The sequence below is a fragment of the Amblyomma americanum genome, chromosome 7 (assembly GCF_052857255.1).
Source record: "Amblyomma americanum isolate KBUSLIRL-KWMA chromosome 7, ASM5285725v1, whole genome shotgun sequence".
Taxonomy (NCBI): Eukaryota; Metazoa; Arthropoda; class Arachnida; order Ixodida; family Ixodidae; genus Amblyomma; species Amblyomma americanum.
Window position 1 is genome coordinate 51,955,053 of NC_135503.1, and position 15,953 is coordinate 51,971,005.

The following is a 15,953-nucleotide window of genomic DNA, read 5'->3' on the forward strand; positions in this document are numbered from 1 at the left end:
TGCGAGTAAAGTTTACATGTGAGTGGCTCCATTCCGTCGTTTTTATGCGTCTTCTTTGCCGCTATTCCCTCTTGCGTCGTCTTTAGAATCCTTTACATTTGCTGTAGCTGCTTGACCGTTCAGTGTGTGAAAGTTTGCCCCTTTTCCCTCATTCTTTTTGGCGCCACAAAACTTTTATATAGACTAGGATTTATGTAACATATCAGTAAGTTCGTAACCTCATCATGGGTACTGTATTACGGAAAACAGTTATATAGGCACCCCCGTTTCGTCGTGTATTTGCACGCGGTGACTAATAAAATTAGAATGAAAATGTGCCAGCGGTTCTAATGCGACAGTCTTCATAAAAAGATCTGACACACATCCAACCTCATCATATTTATGACGTTCATATTCGCTTGTCACTTCCCTAATATTCAGTCTCACTTTATTAAAGCAGGGTGCTCGGAATCTGGGACATCGTGATATGGAAAACAAGTGTTATGCTTTGCGGCTGATATTTATTGTTCGCAGAGCGCTCACAAAATCCGTGTGAGTTGCGCCTTCTCGCAAGGCACGTGCCTAGGTATATTAAACACTTCGTTTTCGATCAATTTATATTGGGCTGTTTAAAAAGCACGTGACGAAAGTTCTGACTGCGGTTGCGAAATTCTACTTCCCAACTACGGCCTGCAACAGTACGTGACCGGGATTCCGGAATGTCTGAACTGAAGAAACGTGTAAGTGAGAAAAAGAAAATGTGTGGGTGCACGTTGCAGTTTGTTGCACAACGAGTTTCCAATCGAGTCTCGGACACAAAGCTTCCCAGTAGGGTGGAAGAGGGGATCGACGGCGAAACGCTGCTTTGAAATGATGATGCGCTAGAAACAGGCTTGCGTAAGAGCGTCGGCTTGGCCTATTGACTGATAGGAACACCTGGCGAAAGCAGCGCTTCCACAGAATATTGAATCGTTTATTTGCATCGTGGCTACTTGAATTCTACATACCCGTCAAGTGCGATGGAATGGACTTTACGAAACTCTAGGCTGAATGAAGGTTTGGCTTTCCATGAGATGCAGTGCCAGACTCCCCTGCCTATGTACTTGCAATTTAACTGTTACCTTGGACAGTGCTTACCTGCGCGAGCAATTTGTTGACAGTTTCCGCTTTCCACAAGATTGTCGTTCTCCACTCTGTAGTGCTAAATTTCCGATACAGGAAATAATTGATCTATAAGAATGAAATAAGGCCACGTTAGGTTGGACACGGCTATGCCCAGACTTCCCTGTTTCCTGCGCAGGTACCGTAATAACTAGCACTTGCTGCCTGGTCACTCATATTATATGCGACCGTTTGAACGTAAAAGGCAAACAAATTCCACCATTTTTTACATTAAACTTTAAAGGAAAAAGATTGCTTTAAAAACACTATCAACCCCGACTAAGATGGGGGGGATACCAGTAATAGGGGTCTACGCAGCAACGTCCACTTTCTTTGCCCGAAGTTCTTGTGTTTTCAACGACGAATTTTGGCGAGCACTTAGGATTTCAGCCTTTTTTAAATATCCATCTTTTCCATGAAACTGCATATCGGAGATATGCATGGTTCATTGACGAGCGCAGGTTTTACTGGAAACACGAATACTCTAATACGGAATAAAAGTAAGCTGCCCTCTAGCGTGCTTTCTTCTATAAAAGGGGAGTGCGTTAGAGCACAGCTCGCTGCCTTTTGTAGCGATAGCTACATTACAGTGGCATTTCGAGCCTTCGGCGTGGCGGCGCCGTCGCGGGGGCGGCGCTGCCACCCTGTTGCTGTGCGCCACGCTGTCACGTGGTTGGTCACGTGATGCGCAGCAGCTGCCGACGGCCCGGCGCCGTGGCTGATCACGTGGTTCGTCACATGGTTGGTCACGTGACCAAGTTCCACTCGGCAAGCTGTAGCTATCGCGCCACTCCAGTTGTAACCAGAGTTAAACGACCGCCAATTTTTACCCCATTCTCTATAGCGTATATACGTTCTACGGAAGTTGAGGCTGCATGGACGCATGCATGCGTCTGCGACGTCGGCAACTTGAGCATTAACACAGTGGCGCACATAGAATCTGCACGCGCACCGCAAGAATAGGTGGTGGTTAATATGCTTAGTGGCAAAAACAAGTAGGATACTCTTTCATGCTAGACCTATGTCATGACGTAAAGGTGTGTGGCCACTAGGATAGCGTTTAAACCGTTTCCAGCAGGTAGCCCACCCATAAAAATCAATGAGCTGAGCACTGCGTTTCTTCTTTGAGGGAGCGGCATTTCGTTGTCAGCGATTTGTCACAGGCCCTCCCCAGTCGGTAAATACAAAAGAAAATTTTCTGCCATCACGAGAAATGTTTTCTAGTATTTTTGGCCAGAAACTTGTAACAACAGAAATTTTTTCAGTAACGAAAAAAGTTTCCGCAGTACTGTGCTTTCTTTTGCTGCAGCGACAGGACTACAGAAAACTACTACAGAAATGTATTACAGAACTACGGAAAAACATTTCAAGAATACAGAAAAATCTGTCGTTACGACAAAACGAGAGAACATTTGGTCGAGGTTTGGGCATCGACTCTGGCGTTTTTTTTTTCGACCGGCTTTTTGTATGCAGAACAGGAAGCAAACAGCACTTAGGAATGTTTTCGCTGGCCACCGAAGACTCAGCGAGCGAGGTGTATGAGTTGGTTTTTGAGAGGCTACGCTGCGAACTATCAAAAGCACCGCAGTGAAAGCCTCCGGATCAACTCGAACCGCCTGTCCACGTAGCAAGTGAGCGGACATCCAAGTCTTATAAGGGCGTTTTTGCAGTTCGCCTCCGCAGATACAGGACCATCGCGGACGAGATACAATCCGAAAGATCAGGCTTAGCAGCAGCAAGGCTAATTTGATGAACGCATAAAAGAAGCCCAGCTTGACTGCACATTAGCACCTATGAGAGTTCCCAAACTAGTGTCATCTGTCGGCTGTATGCAGCGAACACTTCGAATCAGCTTCGATGTTTTCACATGTAATGTTGAGAAGTCTGCGTAGCATGGTGAGATGAAATGCCAGCACGTTAATTTTTATAGCTAACTGTACCTACTCCCTGCGAAAAAACTGAAAAAAAAAATGGTTACAGCATTCACATTGATGAGTTCCGACGGCTGCGCAGAAAATAGAGCGAATGAACCAAACTTTCAAAATTCCCGGGAAAACTTTAAATATTCAGCGCCAGGTGACTCGTGGTGGCAACCGTGCGACTAAATGCGCTTGCCCGGAATTTTTCGGGATTGAGGTCACTGTGTGATGAACTGTTGTTCTTGCTAAAAAAGGGAAATGAGAAGGCGATAATATTTGAAGGCAGGGCTAGAGAAAAGTTCTGTGTAGTCAGAAAAAAGGGGTGCACTTCATTTGTTTCAGTAACGTTGTCTTTATTAACAGCGGAGTCGTATTTGTTTTCGTAGACAAAAATAGATGTCACACCTTCAACTTGCATGCGGAGACATTGCTTCCTAAAGCAGCGCACATCGATTTTCTCCATACCTCAAAGATGTACCGGTGTCCAGTACATCGTCATGCTTCCTTCATTCTTACTTCCTAAAGAAAGAGAAAGAAGAACAGATTCTGCGGGTGCTTTGCTAAAGCCTGAAACTTCGTTATAGTTTTATACTTTTTAAAAGTGAGACTTTATCCTTTGCTTACGGTCTCGAGATGACAGGACGGTGTTTTATTTTAAGTGCGATCATCTGTCTGGCTACAAACGCCGCCGCGATTTCATCACCGTATGGTCACAGCGTAGCACGGACCAGAAAATGGGGTAGCACAAGGACGGCCAAAGGGTATCGCAGAGGCCTGTACTGTTGATGCAAGGAATGCGTAAGTTGACAACATGATTTGCTGTCTTGATTAGCAGCTGTTGTAGGCTGTTTCACTTGAAGGAAAGTCAGACCACAACGTAAACACGCGCTGCTACCTGAATTTACGATTCAACAGCGCAGTGAACGTGCAAAAATATGTCTGGTTATGCCCACTATAGTGGCCACTGCTAGTGAGTTTCACATCGGTTTACCGAGATCAACTTTGTTCAGCCTCTGCCATACCTTTTGCCCCTCACTTTCTGTACAGTCGAAAACGTAGCGATGAAGATGGAAATGAGCGGTATGGCAGCTACAAAGCTGCGTATCTATTAGGCGTATATGAACTGGCTGATTTAAGCATTCTAAACAGCTACATTCTATCTGTATCATTTATTAGTTAGCACTGAAGTGAAACATGAATCGTTTGCAAATTCACTCCACACGTTGTGCAAAAACTTCACAAGCGCTTCTAAGAGGACAGACTTGAACATTAAACGAGGCTTGTTATAATGAAATAGTGTGAACACTTCAGGCGAAAAAATATGCTCTTTAAAATGTATATCGATCGGGCAAAGCCTATTTTCAAACACCGTTGCGCATTATATCCCTGTAACTCTTTAAGTCCTGGAAATACTTTGTTTTCCTATTACGAAATTCAGAAGAATGTCATTGGCAATGATTATCAGCTGCAAGATTGTTCACACACAGCCTCCGCTTTGACAAAAGAACACGCTCAGTGATTTGTCTTAATAACTCCACTAATCTCTCATCAGCTACTCAACCTGCGCTGTGTATACACAAGCATATTTGGAAAGCTCCTGCGACGAATGCATTCGAGGACAAAAAATTCACGGATACACCTAGTTTCTTTGTTTTTTTTTGTAAACGCGATAGCATTAGGTCTTGTTGATCACTTTACACTTCACCAGAATGACGTCACTTTTGATCTCATAACGCAACTTCCCTCCAGCCATTACACATCAATAGAAATAACGTCACTTTTGATCTGGCAACGCAACTTCCCTACAGCTAGTCAGCCAACGGGAATACTGTGGTCTGGGGACGTCACTTCCTTCCATCCAATCAGCCAATGGGAATGCTCTGGTCTAACGACGTCACCTTCCTTCAGCCAGTCAGAGAATTTAGCTTCCGACGGCACATTTTCTTCCTGATGAGGATTCTAATGCTACCGCACTAGAAACTCACAACGACGGACAGATAAGCGCGAGAAGGCAGCCTACAAGTGGCCCACTTTGCCTCTTGTCTTGCCCATCATGTTTTAAACCATTTGCTTAACACTGCCTTGCGCTGAGGCAGATGTATGTAGGGCGGTGCTTTTATTTGCTCTACAATATGGCCTTCAGAGCCTAAATGAACCGATAGAATTAACCGCCGGCTACGCCCATGCACAGCTGAAATGTGATTGGTTCCAGGACAATAATTACCACGCACGCTTTTTACAAAACGCTTCCTCAGATCACACTGAAATAAGGCGAAAACATCTGAGGACATGTTTTACTCGATGAGCTTGAACGGCTCGGATGGAAAAGTAATTCTTTTTTTAACGACATGGACGACTACAAAACTTATAACTTGAAATTACACGAAGCCATGCATGACAGCATGAGCGCGGTAGCTTCTACTGTACTTATTACACTACTGATCCGCAGGTTGCAGGTGCAGCGCTATAAAGACGTCGAGCACAATTGTTCACTGTCCTAGTCCCGGAAATGGTGCTGTGAATGGAGAAAGGCGAGTGGCTTTATAAAAGCAGATACTTTGGCTTACGTATTGGACTGGGCTTAGAATGCTGCCCGAGGCTCATCGCACCACCGGATCAAAGCATGGCTTGGTACTCTGAAACCTAGACGTGAGAGGCTCTGGTGTGTCCTTACCACCAGCTAGGGGAGATGCTTTCAGCGCGGCACCCGATGGTTTGAACCGGCCTCGGGAAAGCGCAGAGGGAGCTCCTGGTCACGTGATCTGCCACTTGAATAATCTCGTGACCGTGCTCTTTCGCCTACACATTAGGGGCTGCCTAGTGCCTTTGCGCATTAGGGAAACCGGCATTGTCTCCCGCCAGCCGCTTTGAAAGCTGGTCGCCAGATGGCGCCACATCAAAGTCCTGGCCACTAGGAAGAGCCCAGAAAGCAAGCTGTATTCGCCGTTAATCTACTCAAGTCACCACTTTGTTTCGGTGCTGCGGTGCGTTCGCGAGAACTTTGGCAGGAGACGAGAAAATAAAGTGAAATGGAGGGGAATAGAACATGGCGTGTCCACCGTGGGCCGCTTGCTCGCTCCCCAAGCGTTTGGGCACGCAGGGTTTCCCTGGCGACATGTACGACACTATTGACTACAGCCTCGAAAGGGGACAGAGTGTCTATCAGCTGTCCTCGGCTTCCCTGGCGCATATGCGGTTGAGCAGGATCTCGCTGTAGATGGCGTTGATGTCGCCCTCAACGTGGAAGGAAGGCGCCGGCGGTGGTTTGCCCGGAGGCCGTGTCTTGGGCGCCTGCACGGGAACCACCTGCGGAAGGTGGAGAATGTGTTTTTAGGGGAGCGCAAGCCACAGGTAAGCGTGGACGGTTAACATCAGCTGTGCATGTGGCTATTCCTGTGCTTATTGCCATATCCGTGTCCCTTAATGTTGCCCATACTCATGTCCCTACCAATGCCCCTTACACATATCCGTACCTATAAACATACCCAACCCCTGCCCGTATAACACCAACATCTTTACTCCTACCTCTAATCATTACCGTACCCATAACCAGCTCCACAATCATGAACGCCGAATGATCATTTGTAGTTTGGGCGCTTTGCTTTCACGTTATTATGTAATAATCTCTCAATGCGTGGTCCCGAGGTCATCACTGTTAAATGCAAATTAAAACAATGGGGACAATAAAAAGCTGCGAAATAGAGAGCAGACAAACGCAAGACAATGTCGAAAACAGAGTGAGTAACCCGGGTCCTAAAATTGCACGTTCTGTGTGTTGCCGTTATTTCCCACGCAGCCCTACTTAGCGTTGTTACCAACCAGCGAGCCCAGGTCCAGATGCTTTATTGAACGCAACGTGACACTGTTTCCAAGAGCCGATGATTGTCGGATTACCAAGGGTCTTGCGCCACTCAGGAACTGCACATGGTTCGCTGGGTTGCCGTGTGCGCCGGTGACATTTTTAAAACGGCTGACGTGAAATACGTGACCACCTCAATCCATACTGTGCGACGCCGGCGATTATCCACACACACTTCATTCCCCAATTAGCTGCTATGACTATGAGCGTATACTCTTCTAAAAAAACTGCGCCTAGGTGTCATGACCGTACCCCAGCTATTTTATGGAACATTTGGGACTGCGGTGCTCTGGGGCACTTTTCAATGACATTTCGTTATGCAGGTGAACGGTATTCTATGTTAAAAAGAGCACATATTCGTCCTGAGAGCGCATGATAGCGGCTGCAACAGCTGACGGCGCAGAGGGTTTGGATTCGCGCTGCATACAGCTACAACAAGGGCGTTCGATATCTGTTTGTGTATAGACAAGCCCTGCGCTTTATTTCCTGGTACATCTTATGGTTTTATATGCTTCACATTCAAAAAACAAGCCTGATGGACAGCCTGTATCTGGCATAGCTTCGAGATTGCGTACTTCAGGGAAATAAACTTTGGAACTTCTACAAGTAAGGTGGACACGTCGCTTCTCGGATATCCTTCCTACAGCAGGCCGAAGAATGTCGTGCATTACGTTTCTCCAAGGTTGGGAAATATCGGGGGACACAATCTCATGCCTTGCAGGGGGAGCTGTCGGAACTCCTAGAAATCCCGAGCCCCTAGAACACCTTTAGGAGATACATAAGAGGCAGCCATTTTTGTTTACGTTTCTGATGGGAACTAGACAACGAGAGGTAGAGAACGATACACAGCAGTGCGAGTGATCGTACCTTGTGGAAGTGGCAGGCACATTTTCCCTGCAGAAAGTCCTTGTAGCGCGCCACCGTAATGTTGAAGGTATCGATGACGTCAATGTTGTAGTGGCGGGCGAACTCCGCCAACCACAAGTTCTGCATCATCAGCTTCTTCTGCTCCTTCTACGGGAGGACAAAAACGGAGGATAGATTGTAGCTTGTTACTGTCATTACAAATCATAATGCTTTCAAGTGCACGAACTAAGTTTTTTGCGTGGTCCTCGTCAACAAAACGTACGCAGCAAATTAAAATGTAACTAGCCAGAAGTAATTATGGAGTTAATCTTGCTGACTCGTTTTCGACTTCACGCAGACGAACCCCCCTGAAGAATCTCCGAAAAAGAAATAACAGAAAAAAGCTCTAACAAGAAAACAGATGAGCAACGGCGAAGGTTATTTGCAGGCCTATGTCATTATTTTGGACACTAATTTAAGTCAATGCGTAGATCCCGAGGAAGCCCATTGTAATTCAAAAGGGGCACAAGTCTCGACCAAAATTGTAAAAAAATACAGTTCTCACCATACTCAAGCAGTGGATCCCTTCAACAGGCTGGTGAAATCCGGCTCCAAGTGTCTTGATAATAAGCTTGATTCCTTGAAGGTGGTCCCTAATTCATGAACAGGGGCGAGAACGACAAAATACGAGATTTTTATTCTAGTACGAGAAAGCAAACAAGTGGAACACGGATACCACAAATGCTATGCAAACGTTCTCGAAGCTCTTAGTTTCGTGGCACACATGTTGTCCTCTATCGATGGATTATCACTATCTAATGACAAAGGTGCAGTTTTCAATGAAAAAAAAAAGCATTTATTAGCTAGAACTGGTCAGAAAATTAAAGAGAAGCATCGCCACAGACGGCCCGTTTTCGCAAGAAAACCGCGATGACGTCAAGACAGTTTTCTTTTTTTTATTTTGCGGATCCTTGAGGCAAGGTATAAAGGAGGCAATGGGCAAGGCAATATCGCCGTTCACTTCCCTGCACTGATCACGGAGCCTTTTCCGTCTTGTCAGCACAAATTTGAATCGAGTGGCAAGAAAAAAAAGGCTTAATTTATAGATTCATTTTCTAAACAATGCATGCGTTCTTTTGCTGGCAAGAAAACACCCACATAGACAAAAGGTGCAATAGAATCAGTTTTTTGCTATAAACGAAAATTGTACGGAGTTGTTCGAAGTGTCGCATTGAAGTTAGCGCTCTACCGATCACGCGATGCGCTCGTTTCTTTTTTTTTTTCTAAATACCTGAAGAGTTCGGAATCCATGTGATCTGGGAATCCATGTGATCCGTTACATAGCAAATATTGAGCCCATGGAAACTACAAAGGGTGCATTTGAATCATTCAATATTATAAGTGTAGACAAGTTGTATGAATTTCGCCTATTACAGTCAATCTACTTTTCCTCCCCTGAAGTTACTAACCTTCTAAAGTCCTTGGCATCCTTAGAGCGACGAAATATTAGCGTGCAAACAAGAAATGTTGATGCGTGGGCAGTTCCTCATTTTCGTACATTTTATAAATATCAGTCACTTACCCATAACCTCCCTACAATACTAAACAAATATAGACACACAGTGAGCTTGAACAAAAAACAATTACATTCCTGTTTTGTGCAGTTGTGATCCATTAATTTTTGTTTGTTGTTTCCGCGTATGTGCTTTTCAGTTGTTTTATTTTGGTTTCAGTTCATTACTGGTAGCTTTATGTGATTGACATCATTATTACCTGTCACAGTAACTGTTTTATTATTTCCCTATTACTGTCTACCTATGTACTATTCATCTATTATGTTTCTATTCTTTACGCTGCTGCCTTGTAATGGTCTCTTGGGCGTCGTCAAGCTTTTGTGTAGCTTTTAGCCCAAGAGACCATCCAGTTGTCTTCTGGAAATAAAGATGAAATACTACATCTAAGGATTCATTTGAAATGAATGCACATTTTTGGTTTGGTTTGGTTTATGGTGGCTTAACGTCCCAAAGCAACTCAGGCTATGAGGGACGCCGTAGTGAAGGGCTCCTGAAATTTCGACCACCTGGGGTTCTTTGACGTGCACTGACATCGCACAGAACACAGGCCACTAGAATTTGGCGCCTCTATTGAAATTCGACCACCGCTGCCGGGATCGAACCTGCGTCTTTCGGGTCAGCAGCCGAGCGCCATAACCACTGAGCCACTGCGGCGGCTGGATGTTGATTTTTCATTTCATTTTGAGTGACCTCAGCGTGAGGGCAGCATGACACGAATGCAGCAAGCAGCCGGTCAAAGAAATTACAAGGTAGCAGATAATCACGTCGACGATGGCCTTGGCCATTCGCCGCACGCACCGTTAATTATTGGCTGCGATGTGCAGCCAACGGTGAGGTGTGGTAGCCAATGACCCAATAGTTCGATAGATTTCCACGGACACTCGAAAGCCATAGCTACGTCATAGAACAACAGTGACTAATGCCAGAGGACCAAATGGACCCGGAATGAAAAAGGGATGATAGATCCTCATATCATCATCATCATCATCATCATCATCATCATCATCATTCTGACTACGCCCAATGCAGGGCAAAGGCCTCTCCATGTCTCTCGAATTAACTCTGTCCTTTGACAGCTGCGCCCACCGTAGTATTCCCGCAAACTTCTTAATCCCATCCACCCACCTAACCTTCTGCCGCCCCCGTCTACGCTCGCCTTCTTCGAATTCGTTTTACTGAGGAGTAAGGTCACCATTATTTTATCCTTGGGACCGAGTGTGAGGACCACCAGGTATTTGAAGATGCAATAATCTAAGAGCGTGGTCAACACAAGGCGAGGCTTAAAGCGAAGCCGTCCCAGACCACCTTATCTTCAGAGCGTGAGCTCAAAAAATCCTTAGCTCTGGAACTGTCAATCAAAAAAGACATCCAGCTTACCCGCGCAATGCTTTGACCAACATGTAGAGGTGCTGAGTGGCAAGCCAGTGGACACCTCCCACGATGAGAACGGTGTTGGAATTGTTCTGCAGGGGCTTCGACCTGAAACGAGAGAGAGGAGCATAACGTCGAACTGGAGAAATAATAATGTAACTCAAAGGACTGTAGGTGGCAGAAAAGGCCCGAAATCAGCCGATATTTGGGCTCCAACGTGGACGGCGATTGCATCGACACTACGCACGCACAAGAGTTCGCTTCACACTGTTCACACCGTCAGCTATCGTTTGCGGAAGGTAACATGATATGGATCAGAATTTTTGCTTATCTTCATATTTGCACTCGTATTTTCGAACCTTTCGTCCTGTCGGTGTCCGGTTGGAAGAATAAAATAAATTTATTTCCCGCGTTTTCTCACGCGTCGAATAAAGAGTTTGAAAAGGCGTTAAATTCCAGATGTGTTTATAAGCTGAAGGAGCGGGAGTACCTGTCATAACGGGTGTTTCGGTACCCGCCGCATCTTCGTACCATACCATTTGCGCAGGCCTCATCGCCGGCTAAAAAATGATACCTAAATACGCGACCAAGTTTCACAGATCCCTGTGTGTGCCAAGCAGCACCCCATGCCTTACTAGATGACAAGGGAGAACGTATTTTTCCTTCGAATTGTACCTTTAGGCTGGTTGTTTGCAAGGCAACATAGCGAAACTAAGCTTAGGTTTGAGGACAACAGAAAACAACACACAGCAATCTCCGCAGTGGCGTCGTCTGTGATGCCCTGTCGTCCTAGCTTACGTTAGCGCGCCATTTCACCACGTTATTCTTATTCTTAGATAGGAACGGTGTGAAGGGGAGTGGGTGCGCAGATGGTTGTATATGACAAAATCACGAACCTCTTTTCTGAACAACGAACTTCTCATCCAGTGTGAAGGGCTAAGCGAGCGCTCCCCCCGAAAGCCCACCACCGTGGAGAAAAGGACAGCGTTCGCGCAATGCTGCGTTCTAGGTGGCCTCACCTCTCGATGAGCTGGTAGAGGGCCTTGTCGAAGACTGGCCTCTGGCTGGTTGGCAGCCAGAACTGCGGATAGTAGGCGAACGCCACCGCGGTCTCGCCGCGGTTCAGGTTGGCGTAGACGCGCAGGTCGTGCGTCTTATCCCAGTGCTGGAGCGAGCCGTTGAGCCGCTCCATCACGTAGTGCATCATGCCGCGGTTTGTCGAGTCGCCGATGAACAGCAGCTGCGAGCGGTAGAGGGGCGGGAAAAAAACGTGTTGCACTCTTAACTGTGAAACATTTTCATCCTGAAAAACTAGATCTAAACAGCGGGGATTGTTTCGATCCGTAAGTAAGTTTGTAGGGCCGAAGGAAACCGGCAGCATAAAATGGGACAGGAACGACCAAGGCAGGTAAATGGCAGGACAGGTGGAATGTGCCACAGTAAGTAAATAGAATTGTGTACCTTTAGGATTCAAGAAATCAGCTGTGCTCGGTTGGAAAACTACTACTGAGAATTTCTGAGTACACAGGCCTTCTGAACGGGTGGTTGGAAAACCTTTTCTTTTGTTTATATTACTAGACAGGTGGAGCAATTCACGGCAGACTGAATATAAGGCCAATCTCACCTGCACATCATCATGAGCACCATCACCACCAGGACTAGCGCTGCCCGATTTCGAGCGGCCACTTTTGCTCAGTGATTAACCGACTAACCCACACAAGAGTCTATTGCAGGATCGTATCGTAGCACGCCAACTGCATTTGTCTACTGGCTTACAAACCACTGAGTACACGATCTTTTCTGTGAGTCGCAGGTTACTACAGGTTGGTTACTGCGGTAATTTTCGTGTGTAATGCTTAAAGCAAGAGCAAAAAATATTAGGCCAAATGGTAGTAGAAACCCCCAACTACCAACTGACGGCAGTGAAAGATGCGCGGTAGTTTAGTGTAACAGTTGGCAGTGCGCTAGTTTTCGTCCAGTGTTCTCTATAGTTCATCTCGTTGAGATTGAGAGGAGGAGGGTGAGCTGGTTGCCTGCTACGGGCTAAAGTAGCTTTGAGATTGTTGCCAGCAATTGATTCACGGTAGCGACACGTAAAATAAAAATAAACGTCATTATTCGTGGCACAGTTAATTGTCCTTCATTATGCCCTGACTCTGTGCAGAAATAGAAATATTTTAGCTGTTGCTTTCACGACTTGCCGCTTGTCCCGTCTATCCGCTCATCATGTTTGAACATTAGGATAAATGGAGAGGTGGAGCATCTACGTTGCTGTATATTTTCTTTTGTAGTCTTCAGAGTTGCACAGAAACTTAGCTACACGACGCAGCTGCAACTGGGATCATTTCAACGAAGGCTCTGCAGCACACTGGCCTGAGTGAACAATAATTAATGCAACTAGGCCATGATATGCGAGCGAGAAACCCTGGGAAACAAGCGTAAAAAAGCGCCCAGAGAATGGCAGGTCGTAAAAGGGGTATTATCAAAACCAAGCGAAGAAGGCAAAACATCTCGAAGCCACAAAAGAGGAACTCGATGCAAACTAGCTCTCACTCATTCGACGTTAGTGAAACGCATTCATTTGGTCCAGCCGGATGGGTGGCCTCCCGGCTATGACACTCAAGCGTTGGGAACACACCGAGTGTACACGATACCTTCTTGCCGGCCATGCATCGCGCCAGCGTCCTCTGCGGAAGGTTCACGTAGCGGCAGCGGTAGGGCTGCCATCGGGCCTCCTTCCAGAAGCAGGAATCCTTCGCGGCGCACTTCTCGCACGGCACCATCCAGCGACCTGCAATGAGAGCATTGCGATGTCACTTTTATTGATTCGTGAACCACCTAGCTGGTGTGCCATACATATTTCGCACATGCCAAACTTCGGCCGCCGCAGTGGCTCAGTGGTTATGGTGTTCAGCTTCTGACCCGAAAGACGCGGGTTCGATCCTGGCCGCGGCGGCCGCATTTCGATGGAGGCGAAATGCTAGATGCCCGTGAGCTGTGCGATGTCAGTGCGAAGCCCAGTCGGTCGAAATTACTCGCAGCCATCGACTACGGCGCCCCTCATAGCCCGAGTCGTTTTGGGACATTAACCCTCATAAACCAAACCAAGCCAAACTTCAGGACTAAATGAGCCGCGGGTGGCTGCTGAATGTAAGGCGCCGCTATCCCAGACGCTGGGAACTTTTAGTCGTCGCATTGAATAAAAAAGCGGAGTTCAGTATAGTTCAGCGGACAATGCAAACAATGCAAACAATGCGGACAGTTAAGTAGCATGACGCTGCAGGATAGTTTATGGTTCATGGTTTAATAAACCGCGCTACACGACTGCTCAATACGCACGCAGTATATCGCATAGCAATACTGAAGCGGGGTTCAACATAGATACAGGGAGCTTGTTATCTTGGGTCACCTTGGCGGTGCTTCGAGTGTGCCTGGCAGGAAAATAATAATGACCAGACACGCCTGAAGTGGATGAATAGAGTTTGCTCTTCTACGTGGTTTCTACAGAAGAGCGCTGCGCGAATCTGTGCGATAAATCGCCACAGCATACGGGAATAGGCGCACGCGAAGTACAAGAGGGATGGTGAATTCATTAGCATACGCAACATTTGATTGCTTCTAAAATGTGACTGATAGACATGCTTTATTTTTTTTTTCACATTTAGGACATGGTTTTCTTTGCACGAATGATTTATGTCTCTTCATTCAACGCAGAAGCAAAAATAAAACAGGTTTTTTGACCGCGTACGAATTGCTCACTTTATATTGCACGTACCTGTAAACGCTGCACGCCACGATTAAAAAAAAAAAGAAACGCCTGCCACTTGTGGTTACAGCACAAGAGGTTATGCAGACATAAAAGACACTTTAGATGCCTGACATCTAATCTGATGTACGTACATGTGGCCAACCGATTTTTCCCCTCTATTTCTATAGGCGGTGTTCATCAAAGCGTTTGCATTAGTTTTGACTTTTGAAGATGAGCCTGGCAACCAATGTACAGACGCTGCTTGGTAGACAACGCGCGGCAAAGTTACCGTGATATTTAGTTTCAAACTCTACTGAAACGACAACTTAATTTTTGTAGTTTCGCGCCAAATACGTGGTTCCCAGTCCCCTTAGCTTAACGTCGATGTCATAGACATCCTCTGGTTTAGTTCGTGTTCCACAGGAGCTGCATACATGCTCTCTTGTCAAAAACACTTTCTCTGCAATCATTTTCTTCCGCAGAACACAAGTAGCATTTTCAGTGGCGTTAGAATAGTACATAGGCGTTTAGAATAAAAGTATGATAAGCGATGAGGTCGTGTTCCCATTCCCTACACTGAGGTAAGAAAATCATTAGCGTGGCCTCCAGTCTCACCTGGTGAGCTTCCATCCTTGCAGACGGGAAGCCTGGCCGTCTTTTCAAGATAAGTGGGCCAGTCTACGCCGACTTCACTGTATAGGCCGCATGGTTCTATTGGGGATACTTGCATCTCACATTCCTGCAAAGGTAATTGAAAGAAGCGTCAACAGGAAACAGTCCATCACAAGATTAAGAGCCATACTTTTAACGCTTTAGCATTATAACACCCATTTCGCGAAAAGTGCCCGGCGCTGACGTGTGAAGCTTCAATAGAGAGGAGGAAAAGTCGAGAGAGGGGAATCCCCTCTCCACATGTAGGGGAGCGGAGGGCGGGAGAGGAAAGGGGTAAGAGGACGAGAGGAGAGCGCGGTCGCCAGTCTGAGACGAGGGGAAGGGAAAGGGGGTATAGCATATCAGACTCTGATTGGTGGATTGGGCCGGGAGAGGGGATACGACGTGTCAAACTGTGATTGATGGAGTGGATCTCGCCACCCTCTCGCGAGGTGTGAACACATCAGCTGCACCGGCTACTCCGCCTTTGGGAACACTAGTGCCAACGCATACTCAGTCGCATGAATCGTACTGATCGTCGGTTAAATTTTTATTCATTAATCTAAATTTATTTTTGGCCACAATAGAACTAAGCATACATCAACCGTCATGTCATGACCGCCTAGGTTTACGGCCGACTTCTGCGAAAGTGCACTGGATCCGGTGAGTTCAATTGTGAGAGCTATTTGCGTAACCGGCTAAAACACTACATGCGCCAACTATTATAAACAGCTAATGTGCCTCTGTGGTGATATATTTATGCAGCCCACTAAGAAACTCAAAGCGGCAGAATCAGTGCTTCCTCCACGCATCCCTTTAGCGTAAACAATGTCGTAGATACTCTG

The 15,953-nt window shown here is 46.3% G+C and overlaps 1 protein-coding gene across 1 annotated transcript in view; it reads right to left on the reverse strand.

Annotated features, from left to right (window-relative positions):
- Window positions 1-3,398: 3,398 nt before the first annotated feature.
- Window positions 3,399-15,953, reverse strand: part of LOC144099119 (cadherin-like and PC-esterase domain-containing protein 1) — a 197,829-nt gene continuing 185,274 nt past the window's right edge. The window contains exons 19-25 of the mRNA XM_077632207.1: window positions 15,073-15,196; window positions 13,364-13,500; window positions 11,729-11,949; window positions 10,716-10,817; window positions 8,330-8,417; window positions 7,786-7,932; window positions 3,399-6,365 (exon numbers count right to left, since the gene is read on the reverse strand). Coding sequence (XP_077488333.1) covers window positions 6,222-6,365; window positions 7,786-7,932; window positions 8,330-8,417; window positions 10,716-10,817; window positions 11,729-11,949; window positions 13,364-13,500; window positions 15,073-15,196 — 963 coding nt within the window. The 3' untranslated portion in view covers window positions 3,399-6,221. The remainder of the gene's footprint in view (window positions 6,366-7,785; window positions 7,933-8,329; window positions 8,418-10,715; window positions 10,818-11,728; window positions 11,950-13,363; window positions 13,501-15,072; window positions 15,197-15,953) is intronic.